At 34.3% G+C, this 24,067-nt stretch overlaps 1 protein-coding gene across 1 annotated transcript in view; it reads left to right on the top strand.

The window, feature by feature from the left end:
• AspRS-m (aspartyl-tRNA synthetase, mitochondrial) overlaps positions 1–24,067 on the top strand; it is a 191,080-nt gene that overhangs the window by 63,422 nt on the left and 103,591 nt on the right. The window contains exons 6-7 of the mRNA XM_090397050.1: positions 7,059–7,105; positions 20,088–20,159. Coding sequence (XP_090253176.1) covers positions 7,059–7,105; positions 20,088–20,159 — 119 coding nt within the window. The remainder of the gene's footprint in view (positions 1–7,058; positions 7,106–20,087; positions 20,160–24,067) is intronic.

The raw sequence follows: 24,067 nt of genomic DNA, 5'->3' as shown, positions 1-24,067 counted from the left end.
ATAGCCATGCTGTAGTTATTCAATATTGACGTTCACGTGAACCTGCACGCACAATTGCAACAAACAATGGCACGCCAGTTGGAACAACTTGAAAAAATACAACGTTTTTATGTATTGATTATGTGAGGCAATTTGTACCTGTAATTTCCAGTTTGTTTAAATAATTCAATGTTTATTAGTATTCTTTTCCTTTATAAATACCTGAAGAAGGCTGCTATATGCCGAAACTAGTAGTATTTATCATTAAAATCTTTATGTTATCTCGGTCTTATAGTCATTAAATCTATTTTTTTCAAATATATATATATATATTTCTATTTTTAATTGATTTTTTATATAGTTCAGAAACACTGATCCTGAGGCCAAACATAAAACTTTTTCAACTCACTTCAGGCCTTTAATAAGCCGAGTGGTAGTCTCACACTGGGCACTGAAATCATTTCCTATCTAAAGACAATCACAAACATCCATGCCCATGGTGGGATTCAAACCTGCAGCTTGTTGGTTGGAGAGTAGGTACTCTAACCACTCAGCCAACTAGGCCAGCAATGTCATTAGTCATTTCTTACGCAAATAATTCACTCTCATTCTTCATGCATAAAAAACCATCACCCACATATACTTTATTAAACTACCTAGAAAATACTTTATTAAATAATCACATAATTCCAGACATTGAAAAATAGCCAAAGTACTACATAAGTAAATTCTTCACACCACCACCACTACTTTTATAAAACTCACATCAAACCCTCTGTTGTGTCCATATTTACGATTATTAAACTTTCCTTTTCTCCTTTCAATTGAATCTCTATATTTTCTTTAATCAAAACTTAACTATGCATGAGATATTACAAAATTCAAATATTTAAGCTTTTTCTCCCCTTAGTGTCCCTAATATTTATATTATACTGCGCCTTTCAGGACATTTAGTTTAAGATATATAATTCGAAAACAAGGAGCAAAATACAAAAATATGGCTGAGCGTGAAACTATTAAGCAGTCGTGACCCTCTATCTCGTAACTTAACACATTAATTTCCTGCGTGATTAGGTTCGTACGTTTTCCAAGTGGTGCATTAGACAGCAATTTCAGACAACTGTATTATTAGCGAACAAAAGTTTATTAAAAATCTCAAACATGGTACAATTCAATTTCTATTATATAAAACACAATTCAATACTAAGAATAAAAATTTACAAAATTACACAAGCAAAATACAAGTATTAGGACAAAATCCTATATGGGAATTTGCGATCATGCCGTCATAACAGACTTTATACATATAAATATACACATATAATCCTGGAACAATTTAACTCTTTACTTAACCTTATACTAGTCAGAATTCTCTATATTGCTATGATACCATGGACATTAATGTTTATTTTCAGTTTGCCTTATATAACTTACAAAATAATATAGGTTAAACTATCCTTTTGCTATGCCCATATATACATTTGACCTTTAAGACACTCTCATATGAGATACCATGTGCATACATAAATCTCTAGCACATGAATGCTTATCAAATAATATAAACTAGTTTACTCTCATTCTACTCTGATTTGTACTAAAGTCCTGGTATATCTTCGACTGTCCAGTAATTAACAATGATTGCAACTATATGCGATTTCAATTGATACAAGATTTTACAGTACCTTCCTAGGACGAACCCTGGTTTTCACGATCTATACCTTTCGTGCTTGAATTAAGGACACACACAGGATCTTCTATTCTATCACTATGGAACTCATCACGTGGGCACGGACTTCTGTATGGATTTTCTTTCCCTCGATACGAGTACTGGATGATGAGATACATAGACAATTCCTTCCTTCTTGTAACTATACGGCGTCTCTTGCAATAGGTATACAGGATCGAATTCCTGCACACTTTGTTTCTTTGTTGCGTCGGACAGAGATAACTCTTATGCCGTCACTCAGGAAAACCCCATGTTACCTATACAAAAATTTCTTGAAGAAACTCTGAAAAAAAAAAGGCCTGTGGGAGGTTCCTAACCCTTTTATCTGCATGGCCCCTATCGGCACCTTCTTCAATTCCTTTTCTTCTCCCCCCTACTGGAGTCGATCTCATTCACCAATTAAAGTCGTTTTTCTGCCCAAAACATGCTATGGTCCCTTGCACGCGACTCTCACGGGACGATGTCTCACTTCGGGAATTGACCTTGAGTGATCGTCATTTGTTTTAAGCTAGCCTCTATACTAAATTAATCCCCTTGTTAGAATTTACTTCAATATTTTAATCTCCTCTTTTTGAGTGTTAAACTAACCTCTCACATGCAAATTCTTATCTCTAATCTTACTTAACCTATTTTTTCCATATTCTTTTTTTTTTTTGTAATAAGAATCCCTTTTTTGTTATTTAGTTAAACAAATAATTTCTGCTATAATTGATTTTCTTGGATGCAAGCATATTTTCTGTCTTTAAATATCTTGTATTAGCTACTTACATATGATTTTATATTTTTATTTTCTTGTTACACCATGATAACTGAAATTTTTACATTCTTGGTTATCAGGGTGTAACATCTTCAACTTTTTATGAACTCAACACTGTCATAAACTTAGAAAATCTGCAAGCCTTGATGATATCTGTAATGAACAAATTAAACATTTTGGATCCAGGACTAAAGAGTGGTTAGTCCATACAGCACTATACAACCTATACAACACTTGCCACAGAACCCTAAGGATACCAACTATCTGGAGGCATGCTAAAGGGGTGGCCTTTCTGAAACCAGGAAAACTCCAACCGAAGCAAAAAATTACTGACATATCACTACTCGGCAACCTCTTTAAACTCTATGAATGATTAATTTTGAATAGGCTATAACCCATAATCGAACCCCATCTTATTGCTGAGCAGGCAGGTTTTAGACCAGGCAAATCCTATACATCACAAATTCTCAACCTCACTCAATATATAGAAAATGGTTATGAACAAAAACTAGCCACAGGAGCAGTCTTTATAGATCTATCTGTAGCATATGATACCATAAACCATCTCATACTCAGAAATAAAATATACAGAATAACTAGACACTATCGCCTTGTCCTCCTGATCCAATCAATCTTGGAAAATAGATGGCTTTTTTGTGGACCTGGGGGGGTAGGAAGAGCTGGCATCTCCCCAAAAATGGCCCTCCCCCAGGGAACTGTGTTATCACCATTACTTTTCAACATCTACATCTTTCCAAGAACTAAAAATTTTATCTATGCTGATGACCTTGCTATAGCTCAGTGTTTCTCAACGTGGGATGTACGGTTTGAAATTGCCCCATAGGGGGCAATTTGAAAATGTACATGTACATATTTATATTATACTTTTTCAGAACTTGGCTGACTATTATGCTAGAAGGGGGGGGGGCATCAAAATCTTTGAGACATTGAGGTGGGGCATGACCCAAAAAAATGTTGCGAAACACTTCCATAGCTACTCAATCAAAATATTTCAAGGCCATTGAAACTACTCTATCACTTGCCTTAAATAGTCTAACCACATATTATAGCAATAAACAATTAAAACCAAACCCCTTGAAAACGCAGACTGGCCTTTTCCACCTTACTATAAGGAAGCAACAGGAAGCTACAGATTTCTTGGGAAGGCTCTAATATAGAACATTCCTGGAATCCAATCTACCTCATGTGACTCTCGATTGCACTCTTTCATATAAAACACACATAGAAAAAGCAAAAGTGAATGCAAGAAACAATATACTAAGGAAGCTTACCTCCTCCAAATGGGGTGCAGACCCCTAGCACACTGAGATCTTCTGCCTTGGCCCTTTGCTATTCTTCTGCTGAATATGCCTGCCCTGTATGGTCCAGATCCTGCCATGCTGAAAAACTTGACCCAGCATTGAATGAAAGCTGCCGCTTAATTACAGCATGCCTAAAACCAACACCACTAAGAGACCTGTATACTTTGGCTGGTATTGCACCTCCCCTTCAATTCAAAGATCTGCATTCTCAGCTGACGAAAGAAGCAGACAAATGAATGATGAATGCCACCCACTATTCAGCCAGACCACAGTGCCCCAAAAAGTAAGATTCCAACATAGCTTCCTAGCAACTGTTGTGAACCACCTAAAAACCCTCCAGATACAAGACTTCAACAATGGCTTGCCCTATACCCTCAGAATAATACTGGTATTCCAACAGCTGAACATCTTTCCATGTGGTGCCCACTTGGAGTGGAATACTTGAAAATACTTGGAATACTTGGAAAAGCCTCAACAGACTTCAAATGACAGGATGCTGCAAACAAAACCTCATCAAAAGGGGCCACCTCACTGGACAAGATAATTGTGAGTGTGGGACAACCTAGTCCATGGAACACTGTCTTTCTTGTCCCCTTCTTCAATCACCTTGCACAAAAGAGGATCTTATATCCTGTACAGAAAGAGCAGTTGATTGCACAAGATACTAGAGGATCATTGGATCATATTTATTGTATATAACTTATATATAGTTTCTTTTTTCTTCATATTTTACTTATTATTCCCTGTATAATTCACCTATCAAATTTAAGTTGTTCTCATTTGTAATGTATCCTAATTTGTTGTAAATAATGTTGTGCCACTTACTACTGTACCACTTGTGTTTGGATATGAAATAAATAAATAAATCAACTTTTTTTTTTATGTGTTCTAAAGATCATCTTCATCCTTTGATGAATGAATTGTGTGCATTCTGTTACAAATCTAAATTCTGACATTTCTTGAGTCAGCATTGAAATATTTCTTAATCCCAAGTAGTATGGCTGCATTAATTTATACAAATTTGGGTGATTATAGTTTACCTTCAGTCAACTGGCAATAGCATACCCTAGAGCAGGGCTGTCCAAAGCACAGGCCTCATGCAGCCCGCAGTGTAATTTTGTGTGGCCCACCTGTGGGTTTTGATTTTCACGAGCGAAAAAATAAGATAACAATTTGAATGGAATGCATATTAGATATTTTAATTCTATCACTAATCAATAATCTTGATGTCGGTAGTTTTATTTGGTGCTCTTACATCACTATATACCAACATGTTTTTCAAATATTAGATGTGTCAAAGAAGCGTTTTTACACTGTTTTGTTCCAATGCGCATGCTCCGGACGCTCACAGGGAACGTGAGTGTGATTAGTGCGCAATTAGTGTTGTTCGTTTGTTCAGCTTTTGAGGTAGTGTCACTGCTGCTCACCAAACTACTAGATATGCATTGTGATGCGGCCCTCAGATAATTTTTTTTTTTCTAATGCCGCCCTCGGATTACCTAAGATTGGATAGCCCTGCCCTAGAGGATGTGTGCTAGGGGTCCCTTCACCCCCCCCCCCCCCCAATTAAAATTTTGATGTTTCTATTAGTCATTTGATTCTCGCCGTTTGATTTGCAAGAAGTGCTTTTGTGTTCTGAAGATGCTGGTTTGAATTCAGCTAAATAGCAGTTTAACCAATTAGATGAGTTAATTTTTTCTTATGGTGTTGCAAATTAATACTGTTAAAAATGTTTAAATAATCAAGAATAGCTATTGCCTATGCCTTCAAATACAATGTAATGTATTTCAAGCCATTTGCCTTCCATTTCCAGACTTTCTCATCCATAGACAACTTAATGGTAGTTTTCAGTATACAGAAAGAAAGCAAGTACAGGAGATACTTTGTTGCTGATTCCTATTATCATCTTGTTCATTAGAGCCACTTTCATCTCCAATGGCAGGAACGAAACATTTTTGGCAAAGTAATTGATAATTTTAGTGTTCATCCCATTCCTTCTTTAGATGAAGTTTCTAGGATCTGCATTCATTATATAAAAGGTGTGTCTGATATTTCCATACTTTTACATCAGATTAAGTTTCAATCTCCTTTCATCCATTTTGCAAACTAAATTCATTCTTATAATCACCTAAGGACTAGGAGTTGATAGAATTTCTTACTCATGTGACCTCTTTTATCTCCAATGACAACAACCCAACAGTTTTTCCAAAGTAATTCATAATTTTCAGCAGACAGGTATGTCTGCTCTAATATACCAAGAGATAACATCGGGATTTACATCCAGCTACGTGATTTTGAAAGGCAAGTCTATTGCCAGTCATGATACTAAATGCAGGATTCAGTGGAATAAGACTTAAAAAGTTTTACACAGGAGCTGACTATTAGTACAAAAAAATACATGTAAAGAAAGCTGTGAAGTCTACAATTCAGCATCCGACCTGAACAGAAATCACCCACTTAAACTTTCCTAGTTTTTGGAAGTTATCTTATTCAATGCTCCTCATTATTGCATGATCATGTTAAGTAATTTAATTAAATGATAATAATTTCAATGTCCTTTCCTTGAATTCTGATAGTTTCAGATCAAGTTCTCCTCTTGCAATGAATATGACTTTCAGTTTTTATTTTCTACTGTGTCTCTTTTAACTGTTCACATGGAGAATGGTCTGAAAACTAGGCCAAAAAGTGTGCTCTCAATAAATATCCATTCCAAACATGAGTAAATTCGTAATTTACTTAGAATAATGTAGTGCAATTCTTTTGTTTCAAGCAGCTTTCACAGTGTTTTATGCCCTTTCTCATCTGGTAATTTTAAATACTCTGTATGGGCTCATGCAGAAATGGTCAAGAAGCAGTTTTTGTCAACTAGAAATGCTGGTATCAAAGAAATAAATAATAATAACCAGTTGAATAATTAATCCAAAAATCAGCATCTTGCCATTTTAATTATAATTATTTAAATATATACAATAATTATTATCACTTTTCACAGTAACATTTGCCACTATAACAAACTCATCCACTAAAAGTAAAAACTACTGAAAACTCCTGACTGAAGTCTTAGACTGAAAGAAAATGTATTTACCTCAGTCAGCTATAAAAGAAAATATAAAAGAATGAATTCAGTATACTGAATTTATTCTTTTAGCATAAATATATCAGGATATAGATGCTTTTTTTCCTTCTATTTTTTTAATGCAATAAAATATAGTTGTGTGTGTAGTTTTTTTTTTTTTTTTTTGGACTGATGCATATTTTTGAATTTCTTTTTAAGGTTTTGTGGATGTGGAAACTCCGACTCTGTTTCGCAGGACACCTGGAGTATGTGTTACTCATGCTTAATGATATTATCTTTCTAAATATTAAATTGACTGGTAATGCAAAATTTAGATTGAACCCAGTTTTCAAGGGAGAGAGATATATAGCCGCCCATGAAATTGGAGTCAGTCTTTCCATGTATAATTAAGTTTCATAAAGGGATATATCTACTCTATAATATAAAATGATAAGCTTTTTTTTGTAACATTTTTTGTTAAGTTATTTGAAACATTTTGAAACTCAAGGCTACCCTGAGTGTTGAGTCATCAGAATTCAAGGAGAACAGGCCTACCAGTCTGGAACTCGAGGGGGGGGGAGAATATATATCTATATATATATAAATATATATAGATATATATCATTTGGTATAGGTATATTGTATTTGAAATGAGGTTTTACTTTTTTTTTTTTTTTTAATTAATTGTTACCACATTGTTCATGCTCATACTATGCAGTAAAGCTGATTATATTAACTTATTCATACACTTTTCAAGTCTCAATAATGAAATAAAACATATTTCAGAAAAGTTAAATCTTACATTATGTTAAATCTGTTGTTTTCTTTTACCAGCTTACAGAAGAAACTCGACTTATTCAGAAAATATAGAGAATAAAAAGAGATGCTGCTGCTGAAATTCAGTAATTCAACCATGGAAAGAGAATGACATGAACTCTGATCTATTAATACCACAAAAATAAAAGAAACCATTGAAAATAATAAAAAAATATGAAAGTTACACGAAGTTGGTATTATGGGAAAAAAAGAGAAATTGCCACTCTTAAGGGAAAGGATGATAAAATATCAAAGATAGAAATAAATAATAAACATAATTAAAATATATTATGAAGAACTTTACATGACAAAGAAAGAAATTTAGAGGCAATCATCTTGAAGAAGAAAGAGTTGTGAATTGGATTTACCGAAAGTTACAAGAGAAACATTGGAGCAGTCATGAAAAAGTGAAGCAGAGAAGGATTACCTTTGAAGATGGAATTCAAGTTGAATTGTTGAAATTTGGAGGGGAAGAGTGGGCTGATTATCTGGTTCTTTACATTTTATTTACCAAAAAAAAAATCCCAAAATCAGAAGCATTGCATTAACAATTATTATTTACAAAAAAGGTGAAAATGACAAAAATTACAGGCCCATTAGTTTATTATCAGCAGTATACAGAATATTTACAAAAGTAATAAATAAAAAATAATACATTAGCTTCAGTATATGCAGTCAGAGGAGCAGGCAGGGTTTATACATAATTATAGTACCATTAATCATATCCATACTCTTAGATAAATTATAGAAAGGACAACTGAAACCTTTTCTATCCTTCATGGACATGGAAAAAGCATTTGATTCTATTAAAACTTCAGCTATTCTAGAATCATCTTTAAAAAAAGATTGTGTGTGGAGTGTTGTGAATTGGAAAAATGGAGGAGTTGAAATTTAACAGAAAGATTCTAATTCATCTGTCTTTTGCTCATGACATAATTCTCGTGGCAGACGATACAGTGATCTGGAAATAAAATTAAGAGAGTTCAAGTATCCAGTCAAATTGGGTCAAAAAAAAAATATATATATATATATATATATATAAATGACAGTTTAACACCAAAAAGAATTATGTCAAAAGAAGAATTGAATGGAATATATTTGTGTTTATCTTGGACAAATCATTAAAATTAAAGATGGATGGCTATAAGCAATAAAATGATACAACTAGGTTGGATGACTTTTGGAAGAATGAAAGATATCTTCAACAGTGATATCTCCATTAGTTTGAAAATAAAGCTTTTGGCCAATGTGTCTTACCTGCAGAAGAATGGAAAGGCATATGCTTGGTTTGACACTTAAGAGACAGAATACCCTCCCATTTGATAAGACTAAGAACAGGTGTCAAACGTATTATGCATTCAAAATGTAGATAGGCTGGGCACATAACAAGATAAACCAAATGACCAAAAACCAGATAAACAAGATAGAGAGGCCACTAAACAGAGTGGTCTAAATTATTAACACGATGGATACCTATGGATGACAGTAGACAAAGAGGGAAGCCAAGGAAGAAGTAGCAAGGTGAAATTGTTAACATTGACTGAATGCAGTGATAAGAAAAGCTGGAAAGAGAGTGGAATGGAGAAAATTGGGGATATATTTAGGTTGAAAAAGGAGAAGAATATGCACTGCTTGGAAATAAGTCAACAGACACCATAATTTAAGGAACAAACAGCCATGGCACCCACCTTAATAAGATGTAATACCTCCTTTTGCTGCAATCACTGCAGCAATCTACAGAGCATACTTTCTATAAGTGTGTGTGTGATGGTGATCAGTGGGAATTTTGGACCATTCTTCCTGTAGGCCCTGGTCCTGGACAGACGTACCTTGACCTCACCCAACATTCCAGTTCATTCCACAGATGTTCAATAGGGTCGAAATTAGGGCTCTGTGGAGGTCAGTTAAGTGTTGGGACATAAAATCTCACATAATTAACATTGTATCATGTTCATTTTACAACTTTTGTCTAAGGAAAAATATATATAAAGAATTGTCATTCTTTGTGTAATTACTAAAATTTTTTTGCATGTAATAATTGTTAAACAAATGTGTGGTGCATGAAGTGTGACATCATCATGTCTCGATGTTAGTACATTTCCAAATGTGGAAATTTCGAGAGATCCACATGCATATTACGTGAAGTCCAGGCCTATATAAGCTCTTGCGGCAGGAAGGAAAGCGCCTTGGGTCTTTTGGCCCTTTTTCTCTGGGTCCACCACCATGTGAGGTCCACTGTCGGTTGTCAGAAGGAAATCATCTTAGGGTTCTTATCCGTCTCTTCCCTGGGTCCACCACCATGCGAAGTCTATTGTCTGTCACAGGAGCATCTTGCGTATGGAGTCAGTACAAGTTACTGTGGGGAGCTGAACAGAGAAAGCATCTGTCGAATGGCCGAGTCTACCATGTTGCTGAATAATGGAATTCAAAGGATAAAGAATATCAATGACAAAAAAAGAACAGGCATACAGGCAGAAGAAAAGGAACATTACTGTGTAGACAAAGGAATCAAATAAGGACTGGATGAATGTAGTGTATGGAATTCAACTCGTTAGTACTTAGAAGGATATGTAAATACTTACGAACAATTCATATTATGTATTTTGTTTTTTGTTCAGTTGTGCTAGTGTGTGGGTATAGAGGGCTTAGCATGTTCATTGCTCCATAACACAGCTTTCCAAGTTTCCATGTCCCACTGTATACACTTTTTGCACAACTGAAGATGACACTGCATGTTGGTTCAGATAATGTGGGGCTTGCATATTGCAGTCCCACTGGAAACCCATGTTGTGAGTCCCTATGCAGTTGATAACTGGATGAAGAGGAATGTTTTCCTTATGTATCTTAGGTAAACCATAGAACCCATTGGTTCTAGCAAAATACATTTTAAGTTTTTCTATGGTGTGTTTATTGAAGCTTATAACATCATCTTCATTGTTGACTACATAGATTCACCTACTTACCTAATAGTCTAATTTTTAGCACACCTATCGAAAGCTCAAATTGGTAACTCATGTTCATTCACAAAACTTCTTCTGATTTTTCTACATAAAGTGAAAAATGTTTCCCTACAGCCCACTGATATAATAGTAATCTTTGATATAGAATCTCTCTTCACTAATGTTCCACTTGAGGATACACTACATCTACTTTACGAGAGAGTTTCCATAGGATATAGTAAAATTATTCAACTTTGTTATGCACTCCAGATATTTTATTTTTCAAAATAAGTTTCACAGTCAAGTTGAAGGAACCACAATGGGAAATCTACTCTACCCCACCCTTGTTAACATTTATTTAGAACATTTAGAAGACACCTTCAGCCTTCATTTTTGGTTTGTTATATAGACACATTTACTTTTTTCATCTAATATATACAATCTACATCCACGAGTTACTTCCATTTATTGAAAGCCAACATTTGACAAAAAAAAATTGTCAAACTGTTCCATGCTAATTGACACCACCACATCATGCCAGTGATGTAGAGAATTAGTTCCATTCCATAAGACAAAAGTTCCAAGGATGTAAGCATTTGTCAAACAGATTGGATCAACTTGGTTAAAGTATTGCTATCTTTGTACAAGATCAGTTTGAGAACACAGCCATAATATGCTTCAGTGGAATTTTGCTGGTATAATTCATTTTTGAGCTGATTTCAGAAGAGTGTATCACTAACTGCCAAATACAGTAACTTTCACTATAGCAAACATTCCTATAACAAACTACTGAAAAGTTCCAGCCAAAGCTTCATAGATACAATGCTGTGCTAAAAAAAATTCACATTAACAAACTATTTCCATGGTCTCTTATTCTCTATGAGCTTGCTATAGTGAGAGGCAACTGTCCTGTTCTTAACAACTTAGCACTCCCTAGTACCAAGTAGTCAAAGTAGATGTTTTTCCAACAAGATAATGGCCAATTTCACATATCACTTTGAATGCAAGAAAAAAAAAATCATGAAACTGGAGATGTAGTTTCGCTTTCACCCAGTTCAGACCTGGCAGTATCTGGTTGTCAAGCATTTCGCATCCAAGGAGGTGGGGGTGGAAGCTGTTATTTGTAGAGAAAACTATCAGTTTGTTTTGCCCAGAGAAGATCGTTTAAGATCATTTAACCCACAAAGGGTTAAACTCTGTATTCTGACAAAAAAATTTTAAGTCACTCTTGTAGATAGGAGAAATTTCTTTATGATTGTTCTTGAATGATTTAACATGTATATTGCTAGGAAATACTGAAATAGATATTCCATTATGCAGAACAGCACCAATAGGATAGAGTGAAAAGAAAGATTAATGTGTTTAGTTTAAAGGTGGAATGTAAATTTTGGTGATTCAGCTTGAATATTCATAATTTTTGAAGAGTGTGGAAGAACTATAGATACAGTCACAAACACTGTGGGTATTATGTAGGTATCAATAGAAAGAATGCAGAATAAAGACTGAGCATATGCACTATGGAATGGAGTTAATCAGTCTAATTGTATCTTTGTGAAGTAGCATCTGGAATTTTGGAACATCTCTGCAATCATGGGAGCAATATTCCATTGCCAGGAAGAAAAAGTCCAATTTTTTAGATGCTGAGACGGCTCTCATTATGAAAACAGTCTTGTGATGTTGGCTAAAGACTTAGTAGTTGTTAAATATATGATCAAGTGAGAAGGATTTTTTTTTTAATATGATATAGACTGGTATCACTTTTAGATGGATTGAAATTGACTCTATTTTTCCCCATTGTAAAATTCTTTGGATATCTGTATTTAAAAGAGTTTACTATAGAGGGAGGGTCTTGTGATCTTTTTTAGCTTTTACGTTGTAATTTTTCTTTAGTCAGATTACTCATAGATGTGAGATTACTTAACAAAATATCACTTAATTACAATAATATTTATCAGGCATGATGCTTTTATTTATTTCATTTGGAATATTTAATGAAATTCTTGCTCTTGGAAGGATGCTGGCATTGGAAGGAAGTTAAAAATAATACCATTCACAAAGGTGCAACAAAAGCATACATGCTTTGGATTACACATCAATTTACATTTGTGTGGTTGTAAGGTTTCAGAGAAGTTGCACTAGGACACAGGAGTGGGTGAATGGGAACATGATTCTTCTTCAGCATGGTGTTTTTAATAGGTAGTCATGGTAATTGTTGCATTTTATAACAGAGTAACAGCAAAAGTTGATAAGGAGAATCTATATCAGGACCATATAATCTGGATGTTGTACTAGGTGTGCACTGCACACCTGGAAAATTCAGAAAGAAATAATTTTTAAGCTGTTATTTATTTGAAATTATTTTATTTTTTTATTTATATCAGTTGAGCAAGATAAAATTGAATTTCAAATTGAAAAGAATAACGTAAGAAAGTTTTAAAGCGAATAAAAGTTGAGCAGCTCTCAGATGTGAACTGTAGACTAAAATACACAAAGATTATTGAAGGAAAAATGAAAGAGTTTGAGAACAGGAATCAAACCTTGGAGATTCGGTGGCAAACTCTGAAGAAAACATTGATTGATTCTGCCAGAGAGGCATGTGGTGAGGTTGTCTGTAAGGATAAAAAAATCAGAACTCCCTGGTGGACACAGGAAGTTAAAGAGGCAGTGAAGGAAAAGAAAAAAGCATATCAAAAGTTCCTGTCAAATAAGTCAGCTTGTGCTCTTAGAGAATATAGAGACAAATGCAAGAATGCTAAACACTGTGTAAAACTAGCTAAACAAAAGTCATGGGTGGATTTTGGCAAGAATATAGAAAATAAATATCAAGAAGGTGGCAAAATATTCTGGAGGTTGTTGAAGAAGCTTATGAATGGCAGAAAGAGTGCTGTAAAAGGAATTAGAGATGATAAAGGTGACATGAAAACGGGAGAAAAAGATATCCTTGAAGTATGGAGTAATTACTTTGAAAAACTGCTAAATGAAACAAGCAGTGATGACAGCACAGTGTTAAAAAACACTGACCAGGCATGCAGTCAGGAATACATATCCATACTTGAAGTAGAAAAAGCCATCAAAGGCTTGAAATGTGGAAAGGCATCAGGAGTAGATGATATTCGACCAGAAATGCTGAAGTATGTTGGTATAAGAGTCTTACAGTGGCTGCATTGCATAGTTCAGAAGGCCTGGACAGAGGGACGAATTCCCGATGATTGGAGTAGAGCTCTCATAGTACCCATATATAAAAAGGGAAATAAAACTGCATGTGAGAATTACAGAGGTATTTCCCTACTGAGTGTTTCCGGCAAGATCTATGCAAGTATACTTGAGAAACGGTTGAGAAGAATTGTGGAAGAAAAGCTTGGTGAAGAACAAGCTGGATTCAGGCCAAATAGAGGCTGTCAGAATCAGATCTTCACTTTACGACAAATAGTCGAGAAAGCATGGGAATATAACAAAGATCTGTATTTAAGTTTTGTCGATTTGGAAAAGGCATATGACAAGGTGCCAAGAGAGAAGCTATTCAATACGCTGCAGTTATATGGTGTCAATGGGGCATTATATCAACCAATACTTAGTCTTTATTTGAGTTGTAAGTCAGCAGTTAGAATTGAAGGAAGTACAGGAAGATGGTTTAATGCTAAATCTGGTGTGAGACAAGGATGTACATTATCCCCTCTGTTATTCATTATCTATATGGATCACATTATGAAGGAAAGTGGTATTAAACATGATATCAAAATTGGAGATGTTAATGTCAGCTCTTTGCTTTATGCAGATGATGTCATACTTCTAAATAAATCTGCTACAAGTCTGCAAGATTCTCTGACTAAATTGAATAGCTGTTGTAATAGATATGGTATGAAGGTCAGCAATAAAAAGACAAAGACAATGAAAATAGGCAGAATGATTGAAAATGTCAACTGTGTTGTGAATGGAGAACCTGTGGAACAAGTAGAACATTTCAGCTATTTAGGCATGATGTTTACTGAAGATGGTAAATTAAATATAGAAATAGACAACAGATTCAGCAAAGCTGGTATGGTGGGGAGTTAATTGAATAAATTCATGTGGAATAAGACAGAAATTAGTCGGAACACTAAATTAGCTGTATACAAGAAAGTGTTCAAGCCAGTTTTAACTTGTGGATCTGAGAGCCTGGTCAGAGGTGAAACACTTGACCAAAGACTAGAGACCACAGATATGAGAGTCCTGAGAAAGATTATAAGCGTGAACAGATGGCTTCAATGGCAATATCATATTAAAAAGGATATTAGGAAAGAACTTGACATTGTCAGCATCCAGGAATGCTTTTATCAGAGCTAATCTCAGGTGGTATGGTCACTTAAATGGGCAAGGAAATGGGCAAGGAAAGATTAGCAAAACAAGTGTTCTCTGCCAAGTTGGCAGGAAAACGACCCAGAGGAAGACCAAGATATAGGTGGATTGATATGGTACAAAGTGCCTTAGACAATAGAAATATAAGATCTGATAATGTTGGAGTCTTGACAAGTAACAGACTGATTTGAAGGAAAATTGTAGATAGGAAATTAATAATTATGTAATTTTTTTCATGTGGTACTGTCATATCCTGTACACCCCTTGAGGGTACATAGCAGGAATTTGATGATGATGATGATTTATTTGAAATAAATAGTCATGAACTGTTACAAATATCAGGGCATTTACAGTATAGCTATAAATCAGATAAGGCAAGCATTGCTGTTGAAGCATGCCTTAACTAGTCATGTATGAAGAGAAAGTAATGTGATTCTCTTCATGTATCCTGTGATGAAGCATCTGCATGCATTTTTAACAGCTAAAGGTGAGTGAGACTAAGTAACATACTTACTAGTGCATTCACATGGACTGGAATTTGTGCGGGAATTAAAGGGATGCGGCCTCATAACAGCACAGATAGCATAGTTCTACTTAGTAGATTACTTGCAGCAGAAAGTGAAGTGCAGTTAATTGTTTCTTGTGTTTTCCTGTTAGATAACTGTGTATTTCTTTAAACCAAATTTATTTTTATCCTTCTTAACAACTCAAAACAGTATTAAAGATAATTTGTGCACACCTTTTTTAAACGGTGAATATGAGTTCAAGTTAAAAATTGTTAAAGGCTTTAAAAAAAAAATTTGCCTCTTCCAAAATTATGTAGTGTTTTCATCTTGGAAATGAAAAATTAAAGATATAAATAGAACAGTTTTTTTCTTAATAAAGTAATTTTTTTATACAAATTTAATGATTTTGAATAATGTTGCCTTACTGAAGCACACTCACTGGAATACCCACTATATGCCACTGATCTGTATACTCTATTCATTCTGGATCCAAGAAAAGGTTTCTGACAGATTATCCCATTGAAATTTAGTGAACTATGCCAAATGTGATTACTCATCATAAGGTTTATCATTAAATTCCTGCCATGTACCCTCAAAGGGTGTACAGGATATGATAGTACTACATGAAAAATTTACATCATTATTAACTTCCTATCTACAATTTTCCTCCAAATCAATCTGTTACTTGTCAAGACTCCAACATTATCAGATCTTATATTTCTATTGCCTAAGGCACTTTGTACAGTATCAATCTACCTATATCTTGGTCTTCCTCTGGGGCCTTTTCCTGCCAACCTGGAAGAGAACACTTGCTTTGCTAATCTTTCTTCGCCCATTCTATTTAAGTGAGCATACCACCTGAGATTAGCTCTGCTAACATATTCCTAGATGCTGACAATGTCAAGTTCTTTCCTAATATCCTCATTTTTAATATGATATTGCCATTGATGCCATCTGTTCACGCCTGTAATCTTTCTCAGGACTCTCATATCTGCAGTTTCTAGTCTTTGGTCAAGTGTTTTATTTCTGACCCAGCTCTCAGATCCATAAGTTAAAACTGGTTTGAATACTGTTTTGTATACAGCTAATTTAGTGTTCCTACTAATTTCTCTCTTATTCCATATGAATTTATCCAGTTGACTTCCTACCATACCAGCTTTGTTGACTGTTGTCTATTTCCATATTTCATTTACCATCTTCACTAAAAATCATGCCTCAGTAGCTGAAATGTTTTACTTGTTCCACAGGTTCCCCGTACACAACACAGTTGACATTTTCAACAATTCTACCTATTTTTATGGTCTTTGTCATTTTAATGCTCACCTTCATACCATATCTATTACAACAGTTATTCAATTTAGTCAGGGAATCTTGCAAACTTGTATCGGATTTATTTAGAAGTACAATATCATCCACATAAAGCAAAGAGCTGACATTAACATCTCCAATTCTGATATCATGTTTAATACCACTTTCATAATGTGATCCATATATATAATGAATAACAGAGGGGATAATGTACATCCTTGTCTCACACCAGATTTAACATTAAACCATCTTCCTGTACTTCCTTCAATTCTAACTGCTGACTTACAACTCAAATAAAGACTAAGTATTGCTTGATATAATGCCCCACCGACACCATACAACTGTAGTGTTTTGAATAGTTTCTCTGAACCTTGTCATATGCCTTTTCCAAATCAACAAAACTTAAATACAGATCTTTGTTTTATTTCCATGCTTTGTCAACTGTTTGTCGTAAAGTGAAAATCTGATCCTGACAGCCTCTATTTTGCCTGAATCCAGCTTGTTCTTCGTCAAGCTTCTCTTCCACAATCCTTCTCAACTGTTTCTCAAGTATACTGGTATAAATCTTCCCAGAAACACTCAGTAGAGAAATACCTATGTAATTCTCAGATTCAGTTTTATTTCCCTTTTTATATATGGGTACTATGAGAGCTCTACTCCAATCATCTGGAATTCGTCCCTCTGTCCAGGCTTTCTGAACTATGCAGTGCAGCCATTGTAAGACTTTTATACCACCATACTTTTGTTATACTTTATACCTTTGATGAATTTATGCCTGTTGAGTGTTTTTTTACCACTGTGCTATTACTGCTTGTTTCATTTAGCAATTTTTTGATGTAAATACTCCATACTTCAAGGATATCTTTTTCTACCATTTTCATGTCACCTTTATCATCTCTAACTCCTTTTATAGCACTTTTTCCTCCATTTCTAAGCTTATTCAACAACCTCCAGAATATCTTACCAACTTCTTGATATTTATTTTCTATGTTCTTCCCATGACTTTTGTTTAGCTAGTTTTACACAGTGTTTAACTTGCTTACATTTGTTCTTACTGTATTCTCTAAGAGCACAAGCTGACTTATTTGCCAGGAACTTTTGATATGCTTTCTTCTTTTCCTTCCCTGCCTCTAACTTCCTGTGTTCACTATGGAGTTCTGATTTTTCTATCCTTGCAGACAACCTCACCACATGCTTCTCTGACTGATCAATCAGTGTTTTCTTGAAGGCTTGCCACTGAATCTCCAAGGTTTGGTTGCTGATCTCAAACTCTTTAATTTTTTCTTCAATAATCTTTGTGCATTCTACTCTACCATTGACATCTGAGAGCTGCTCAACTTCTATTCACTTTAAAACTTTCTTACATGTTATTCTTTTCAATATGAAATTCAATTTTATCCTGCTCAAGACTAAACAGTGATCACTTCCAATTTCAAATCCTCTGTACTCCTGATGTCCTGCTCCAGGGAGAAAACATCACTATCAACAATTACATAGTCAATGAGACTTTTCTTATTCCTTGCCTCTTCTCTCCATGTGAATTTGTGCACATTTTTTATGTTGGAACATGGTGTTAGTAATAACCAGTCCATGTCCTGAGCAGAAATCCAACAGGTATTTGCCATTATTATTAGCTTTGCTCTTTTCTCCAAATTTTCACCAAATATTTTTGTATGACTGATAATCATTTCCTACTCTACTATTTAGATCCCCAACAAGGACCAACTTTTCCTTTTTCATTGTGTCAGTTACTTTCTCTAAACCATCAAAAAATTCATCCACTTCTAGTAGAACCTTCCATGGGATCATAGGCACAAATAAGGTTCATTGTCCAGTTTCCCATTCTCATATTTGCCCACATCACTCTACTTGAGAATGCCTGCCATTCAAGAAGATTAACCTCTTATTTAGTGTTGAATACTATGGCTACTCCTTCTTTTCCTTGATTGTCATTGCCTGAATATAACATTTTGTATTTATTGCTCAGAAAGATCTAACCAGTTTTTGTCTTTTTTTTTTTTTTTGTTTCAGTCACCCCAATTATGTCAATCTGGTACTTATCTAATTCCTCAGCTAGCTTCATTTCTTTGCCATTCAGGCTTCTTATGTTGATAGTACTGATCTTTAACTGTGGTGATGTTGAGTTGGGATATGTTTCAGATTTGTTCCAGTAGCTGACTTTTCGCTATTCACCCTGGTTCCCTGGCAAAAATAATGGGGTATTGTTTAACTGAGCGACACCTCCATTGGCATGAAATTCTGTCATGCTTTACCACCATTTTTTATTTTGGTTTAAGCCAATAAGAATACAGTTTGGTTGGCTAAATTCCAAATTGCCAACCCATCTTTGTTCGTTCCGTATCCAGGTAGATACCTAACAGGGTGCACCACGAGAAGGTGAGGATTGGCCCTTAGGTCGAAGCCCTGATCGGTTCTCCGCATTCCTTTAAAGGCAATGTGGATGTCTCCTCTCAGTTATATAGCTTTGAGAGGATAATATTAAATAATAATATTTAATAAGTATAATTAACTACAAGTTACTGTAGTTAATTATCCAGGAAGTTGAGGATAATTTTGTAACCTGTATTTAATAAGCTTGTTTCTCTTTCATTCCCAGTTATCTCTGTCTCCTTCTTCAATATAGAACATTTAAGTAGTCTGGTGGTACTTTACATTTCCTTTAACATTCCTTTTCAGTTAACCTTTGGAATTTTGATATAAACATTCTCCACAAATACTTCCAAAGCTCTGTATTTATGCCATCTTATTCAATTTCTTTTCTGTTTTTGATATTTTTATTGCTTATTTTAGTTCTTCCACTGTAATTGATTCTGTATACATACACACATTGATTTCTTCACTATTATTTGGTTTTAAAAAATTAATATTACGTCCCATCCATTGTTTTTCTCTTGTATCATATTGATTTGTGCTTATTTCTCTCTCTCTCTTGTAGACTTTTCATTATTTAATTTTCTTAATATCTTGGTGAGCTTTATTTACTGTGATTTTAATTATATTTCTTTTATTTTTGTATAATTCTTGTGTTTCCTCTATTTGATTTGAAGGAACAATCTGTATGGTTTTTATTTATTTTATTTATTTATTTTTTTTAGCATCTTTTATATTACTTTGAGTACTTGTTTTCTTTTCTGCAGTTTGTTATATTTCTATTTTAGTGTACTAATTAATGATTTGAAAAGATTTTGTCTGTTAATGTATACATCTTTATATGTGGAACTAGTTAATAATTATTATTTTTAATTTCTCTTTGCTGATAATTGCACGTAGTAAATGCATATTTCATTCTTTTATGGAACAATGAAATTAAACCTACATTTCAGGGTGCCCAGGAATTTGTTGTTCCTACCAGAGAGCCAGGCCAGTTTTATTCTCTCACACAAAGTCCTCAACAGGTAATATTATTTAAATTATTGATGTTCATTAATATTGTTATTAATACTAATACCTTATAATCTCTGTCCATTATGCATTTTGTTATATATTATTAACCTCAAACAGGAAATGTTGCAAAACTTGTAGTACATCAGTATCATATGTGGATAGGCAATCAGGAAAAAAGAACATTTTTGTGTTTTTTGAACAACTATAGGTGGTAGTTCTTAGGAGAAACTGTATGGAAAGGCTGTACTATAACAAAGATGGCTGATAGTAACACACCAAGTAGGCATGAGAAAAGTTTGGGTTTGCTTACTATGAAGTTTGTTTCGTATTACAAGAAGCAAAAGATGAAATTTTGGATCTCAAAGTGGCTGCGGATACCTTGGCTGTTTGGCAGTAAAGACGAATATATGATATAACCAGTGTGTTAGAAGGAATTGGATTAATTGAAAAGAAATTAAGAACAGCATTCAGTGGAAAGGTGCTGGACCTGGATATAATACAAGGGAAATCTCTGATAAACTGATTGCAATAAAGAAGGATCTGGAATTTTTAGAGGAGAAAGAAAAAGAATTAGATCATCATTCTTGGGTTCAGGAGAGCATTTACAATATTACAGATGAACCAATAAAGTGCAAGTTTCCTTTTGTCACTCATGAAGATGTATGTCAGTGTTTTGAAGGTGACACTCTCCTTTCTGTGGAAGCACCTTCTGGTACTCATTTAGAAGTTCCAATGTCTGATGAGGTTCTCACTCTTAAAAAATATTATATTCATTTGAAATCTAATAATTCACTGTACATATAGAGTCAATTGAGATGCAAGTACATCTCAGCCTGTTGCAATTGAGGTGCAGCAAATGGCACTGCATGAACTGGAGTGTAAGACACATCAAGAATCTCCTGCTAAAAAGGTTAAATTAAAATCAGATAATTCATCTATGATAAAGACAGATGACAAAAATCAAAATTCTATGGAGGATGCAAACTCTACGCCTCCTACTTACAGTAGACTAACAAGGCAAACTATTGGAGGAAAGAGAACATTAAACTTAACTCAGGCGGTATGTAGACGACTACACCAAAGAAAACACAAAGTTGAGCCCAAAGAAGATCCAATGGATACCTCTTCACCACTACTTCCTCGAATAGCAACAAGGCATTCTCCCAGAAAGGCAGCTCAACACCAGGTGGGGTCATCATCTACAAATGCCCCTGTCACCTGTAGCCCGTAAGCTTCTCAGAAAACAGAAGCAGATCCTTTACAATCATCTCAAGAGGTTGCAACTACTGAAGCATTGGATGTGCTTCAAGACTTCACCACAGATATGTTTTTTGATCCAGAAGATAGTGGACCTTGAAGGAGCATTGTTTGAAAAGCTTATGTCTACAGAAAATGATACTGAAGGAATTTCTGGTCTCTTTGACCTGCCATTGATGATGCTTGGATGCTTTAGCTCTGCAAAATCAGGAAGAGTTGATTTGTGATCTCTGTAATTTAGTAGGATATGCCAGAATAACTAGAGCATCATGGTATATACTTTTAAACAGTTCAATTTTAAATAATATTGTAATGTTTATAGTATTCCTATTAGCCATGTTCTATTAGTCTAGGCTGCTTTATAAATCATTATCTGCATAGAGGAGCTATACTGATCGTTGGGATGATAGTTCTGGAAACTTGGACTTTTTTGAGCAATGCACAGTGTATACCAGTGGGTGTTTCTGAAATATTTCTTCTGAAGGCATCCTAAATTATCTCATGTCTTTGTGGCACCCTCACACTACCATCACGTAAGATAGGGAAATGCCAGAATAAACATTAACACACTCTGACATTTTTTGAAACCCCCAGTATGCTGTTATTTGCCAAATCTAATGGTTGGTGATAGTAGTGGTAATAATAATTTATTCTTATGAGTTCCAGTATAAAGACCACATAATTCTAACAACACGTTATTGGTTTCCCGCTTCTCTGCTAGTTAACTTATATGATATCATTTTGTATACTTCTTTGGGAGTGTTTGTCAATTCTATTCAAGTTCTGATACAGTAAAAGTCACTTATGTTTAACTGATATCTAACATACTAGCACAGAAACTATTTTCTGTACTAGTAGAGAAGTGGGAAATTAAGTTTTATCTTAGAATCATTTGGTCTTAGAATTATACTGGAACTTGCAGGAATTTCAACATAACCAGAAATATACTACTACTACATAAATCTAGTTGTGTAGTAGTAGTATATTTTTTAGACTAAAAATTTTCCATTATTAGAAGTCTCATGTATTAAATGAAGAAGTCCTTTTTTATATTTCATAGTTTGTGATATCATTTCATTAAGTACCAAAATTTCAACTGCATCTCATTTGAGAATTATTGGTCTACACTGAGCAGTTTAAAATATTGTATTACATTATGGATTTAACTATACTATTAATGATGTTCTTTACTGACTGTTCAAATTTGCATATTAATATAAAATGCCCATAAGTTCAACATCCTGGGCAAACAGTAATTTGCCCAGGATGCAAGCCAGTGTAGTGCTAAACTGCAGAAAACGTTAAGTACCGGTGTTTATAAATTAAATATATTTTTTTCTGTGACTTGAGAGAATACATGCATCTATGTTTGTACAGTTTTTATAACAGAAATTTTATAGTATATGTTGTGATGCATGTGTATGTAAACGAGTGCAACTTGAAGATGAAAACTTTTTTTACCTTAATATATAATGTATTTCATAGAATTATTATGAAAATAATACAGAAAATTATTTATAATTCCTTATAGTCCTTATATTTGTGTAGATGAGCCTCTTAAATCCTTGGAGGAGTTAAATTTCCATTAAAATAATCAGTTTTGAAATATATAATTTTAATATCACTAACTAACCTGTGTGTTCTAGGGATGTATATAAACTTCTAATATTTTAGATGATGAAGGCAGAATTTCTCACACTGCTACTAAAATGGAATGATAATAGTTACAAGGAAAATAGTTTTGTTTTTAATTGGCAAATTCCATCTGTATAATTGCTTAGTTTTTTCTGATGTCCATAACCTTTCTGTTGTTTAATAAAACAAAAATCCAAAGATGAATATCTACTAAAACTCTTTGAACAAAGCTAAAAAGTTTTAATTTAGCACATAGAATTTTGGTCATCAGTTATCATTTCTAAGTGAATATAAGCTGGTCAAATAGCATTCATTACTAGTTCATCATTTTTGGTATATACTATCAAGGGGGTATACTGGATATTATGATACTGAAACAAAATTACTCTGTGATCATTACTTTTCTTACATATTGGTCTACTATTTTTCAACTCTCATTTGATTAACTCTTAATTTTTCAGTCTTCTAAAGAAGCACTCCCGACTTTATGACAGTATTACTCTCAAAAGAGAATCATAATTGTCTGTGAAAATACTGGTGGTGGGCAGTAGATGACGTTGGTGTAGATGATGTGGTTTGATGGAGATGGATAGCTGTAGAGTAGGTGTCCTCCCTCGATAATGGGTCTTTGAACTCCTTGGAGGTGTCACGTAATAATAATATAAACCTAGAGGCAGCAGAATGAAAGAGGTAGGAGCGAAATCAGTTCCCTATGTGTGGAGCTAGATTGTAGGCTTAAGGGAAAGTGGAGGAATGATGGCAATCATTTCAGTGGAAGAGTGTTGAAGAAAAGACCTGTGAAAAAGGTGCAAGATAGAAACAAAACATCTTGTGAAAATAGCTACAGTAAGTCTGTAAGAGAACTATTACCAACTAATGTAATAGTCCTCTTCTGGATTAACATCAAGCATTTTTAGAGAAGAGCACTAAAATGCATTTCTACTTGTGTTTGTGCAAGATTTTAGATTTAGGCAGTATTAGTTATACAGGTGAGAAGTAATGTTTTGAGTTGAAAAGAAATCCTAGT

This window comes from Typopeltis vanoorti, chromosome 8 (genome assembly GCF_054136105.1).
Source record: "Typopeltis vanoorti isolate ZY-2024b chromosome 8, IOZ_Tvanoo_1.0, whole genome shotgun sequence".
Lineage (NCBI taxonomy): Eukaryota > Metazoa > Arthropoda > Arachnida > Uropygi > Thelyphonidae > Typopeltis > Typopeltis vanoorti.
This window is presented reverse-complemented; position numbering and strand designations above follow the sequence as displayed.